The sequence below is a fragment of the Perkinsus marinus genome (genome assembly GCF_000006405.1).
Source record: "Perkinsus marinus ATCC 50983 genomic scaffold scf_1104296948084, whole genome shotgun sequence".
Lineage (NCBI taxonomy): Eukaryota > Perkinsozoa > Perkinsida > Perkinsidae > Perkinsus > Perkinsus marinus.
The window spans coordinates 135865-139151 of record NW_003210321.1 but is presented as its reverse complement, the minus strand read 5'-3'; the positions used below and the strand labels follow the sequence as shown (position 1 = coordinate 139151).

Genomic DNA, 3287 nt, shown 5'->3' with positions numbered 1-3287 from the left:
GAACTCCTCTCGGTCATAGCTGTTATCGATGCCCATGCTGGCGTAGACACCCGAGTCATCAGCGGTCTGCGGGTTCGAAGGACCCTCTAGGGTCAGCTCCATTCGTCGATGCTTCTGCTTGATGCTTTCCTTAGTCGGAGGTGGGACCATGGGTAATCAGACACGATGAGAAACTCAAAAGCAATCCGCATCCTCACTCACTTCCAGAGATCTGTCAGGCATTAGAATTTCAAAAAATCATCGGGCGAGCGCGTAATCTATTAGAGTCGCGCGCGCCATGTGATCCGAGTTGGTAAAGGGTAAGTGACGAACTCAAACGAGGTCGTCCATCTCACATTCCATTGGCTCTTACAGTAAAAGTTCATGTCTCGTCGAGATCAAGTCATCGTCGAGTTCCAGTGTGGGAAAATATGCACATGGTCAACTACGTGGTTATGGGAATTCTGAGGAAATTTTGGGAAATTCTTCTTAATTTCTATACATCTCTACCCGAGCTCGTACGAATAAGAAAAGTCAGCAGAATTTTCCAAAAAAATTCCTGAAATTTTTTTATATTGTCACAATTATACGTCGTCGAGCATGTGCAAATTTTCCAACACAACCGCGCTCTTCAGTTGCTGTTTGCTAGAAAGCTAATGACGGCTACATATAGTGGATACCCCTCATCGACTCACCCCTGGCATAGTAAGAGGTACTACCAAGGCTCGGCTCTTACCTGGACCTTCTTGACCTATGTGTGCCTGCATGCTGTGAGGAAAGCTTTCTCTAATGCTACACCCAATATGAAGGATTACTATGGGTACTCCACTACTTTCTTCGGGATCATGAATACTCTATTTATGCTGTTTTATGCAATTGGTATGTTTTTCACGGGACCATTAGGAGACATCTATCATCCAGTTAGGGTCTACTTCTTTATGGCTGCGCTCTGTTGTGTCACTCAAATCGTATTCGGCGATATGGTCGATGTGGCGACACAAGAAGGATGGTATTACTTCTACTACCTTTTGTGGATTGTCAATGCCATTTTTCAGTCTGGCTGTTGGCCAGCTTCTGTTGTTATAGTCGGGCAGTACTTCCTTCCTAAATATTATGGTACAGTGTTCGGCATCTGGTCCAATAATGCTAACGTGGGCAACATCCTTGGTGCTGCTATGTGCACTCTTATGATTGGGGTGTTTGGTAACGAGGCGTCGGTAGCGTGGCAGTTCTTCGGTCCAGCAGTGGTCCTTCTGGCTGTCTCCGCCTTGATGCTTTATTTCCTCCCCCGAGACCCGCAGTCAGTCGGTCTTGTTATACACCCTGACAACGCTCTAGAGGAACCCCTGAGCCGCGATCGAGGGGAAACTAACGAGAGTACGAGCGAAGTCGCTGCGGAAGAGACACTGAACTTTCTTGCTGCCTGGAAGGCGCCGGGCGTGCTGATGTACTCTTTTTGCTTCGGCTGTATCTCCGGCGTTAATTACGCCATGTTCTTTTGGTTGCCGCTCTACCTCACTGAGCATGTTGGTAGGACCTCCGCCGAAGCCAATGCTTATGATATGCTTTTTAATTTGGGTGTTATTGTCGGTACTCTCGTATTGGGGGTTGTTTCTGACTATTGTACGGCCAAGTGCGGCGAGTCTTGTCGAGCTCCTCCTATGTTTGGGTTCCTAGTGCTAGCCATCATCCCTATCGCCATGCTCCAGGCCAGCCGTCCTTCTACCAGCTTCCTCACAATCACTGTCTTTACCTGTGGTTTTTTAGTAGGATCAGTTGCGAACGTCCTCTCGAGTGTAGTGTGTGCTGATCTCGGCCATAAGATGCCGAAGAAGGCAGTAGCTCAGGTGTCGGGTATTATCGATGGTGTGGGAGCTATTGGGGCCGCTCTGATGCAGCTACTGGTGACAGTCATCGCACAGTACTCCAGCTGGGGGTACGTCTTCATTGTATTGCCTGTTGCCTTGGCACTCAGTGCTGTCATCCTGGCCAAGGTGGCCTATGAGGAAACCATCGATCTGATCAGACATTTGTGATATCCATCAGTTTAATCGCTTTTCACTAAACTTCCTAGAGCTCCCCCAAAAATTGATATTTGGCAGTGTGTTGTTCCTCGGCAAGTTCATCTCAGCTACCGATGCTAGTTGGTGTTGCTAAGTGGGAAGGATTAGTCTATTTGTACGGTAGACACCATTGGTCTCCCTCGACAGCCAACCCCCTCCGATCTATCCCCCCCTGCAAAGGCTCTCGTGCGGGGTGTGGAGGGGCCGGTGGATTCTTTCAGTCCCGCGGCACGCCATGTTGGACTACCCCTCGTGAAGGTGCATTTCTTTCTCCATGGAATCCATTTGTTAAGGGGTGGGGCGGCTATGCCACTACGCATGCCAAATGGGTGGATTTTAGAATCATCCTGGGAGTGCACACCTCCTGAGGGACTCTCTTGCTCTCACTGAGATCCGCTTGTGGGGCAGGTATGCCATCCTTGTCCTCTCACGTAGCGTACTATGTTGATAGGAGGAACTCTGCCATATATTCAGTGGCACCTTGTCTCTTAGAGTATACACTAGTCCAAGATGACATATACTAAATTGGAGTGGTGGCATAGCCGCCCCACTTACGAGAATTGACCTTACCAATAATCGCGGGATTGGCCTTCAACGTTTTGAAGACCTTGAGAGTTTCACATGTCTATTCCGTGAGGGGGGAAATAGGGAGACTATTGATCATTGATGCTCCATTATTTAGGAATGGAGAGGAGTATGGAGCTACTCTCAAGGGATACTGAGTACTCAATAGGGCTGCTCATAGGGGGTGTCAGTTGCTGATTGAGTAAAATGCCGTGATAGTCACCCGTGCCGTTGCAATGCTGATTTGTGGTGCATGAAGCAGCTCGTGTAGTCATGGGCTCAGCCTTTCGTCGGATTGTCCCTCCACTTCAGTTTGACTGTTCCCATGTCTACCAGCGTCCCACATAAACCTACGGAATTCACTTACGTAATGAGGGGACTACGATTCCATCGTGGGAAGAATCAAATTAGTTGTCTATGGTCCGTTGTTCACGGGGCAAATGAGAGCATTCGCAGTTCCGATTGGAAGCTTGTTGGAAGTATCGAAGTTTTTCATCTGAAAATTGTCATTTATAGTATTTGTCAAAGCAGGGATGATGTTTCCATTCGTTTGACCATACCTTACTGTGCGTGCGTGCCAGCATAGGGTTATGGTGATAGCGGGCCGTAGCAGAGGCGGTTACCAGGCTGCTTGAAATCGTAAATTTTCTTCACATTCACGTCATCACGACGTGAACCCGG

At 48.4% G+C, this 3287-nt stretch overlaps 1 protein-coding gene across 1 annotated transcript; it reads left to right on the top strand.

The window, feature by feature from the left end:
* Positions 1-782: 782 nt before the first annotated feature.
* On the top strand, positions 783-2015 carry Pmar_PMAR000760 (Glycerol-3-phosphate transporter, putative; the record flags this gene model as incomplete). The annotated part of the gene is made up of 1 exon (XM_002778874.1): positions 783-2015. The coding sequence occupies one exon, from the start codon at positions 783-785 to the stop codon at positions 2013-2015; it is 1233 nt and encodes a 410-aa protein (XP_002778920.1).
* Positions 2016-3287: the final 1272 nt, after the last annotated feature.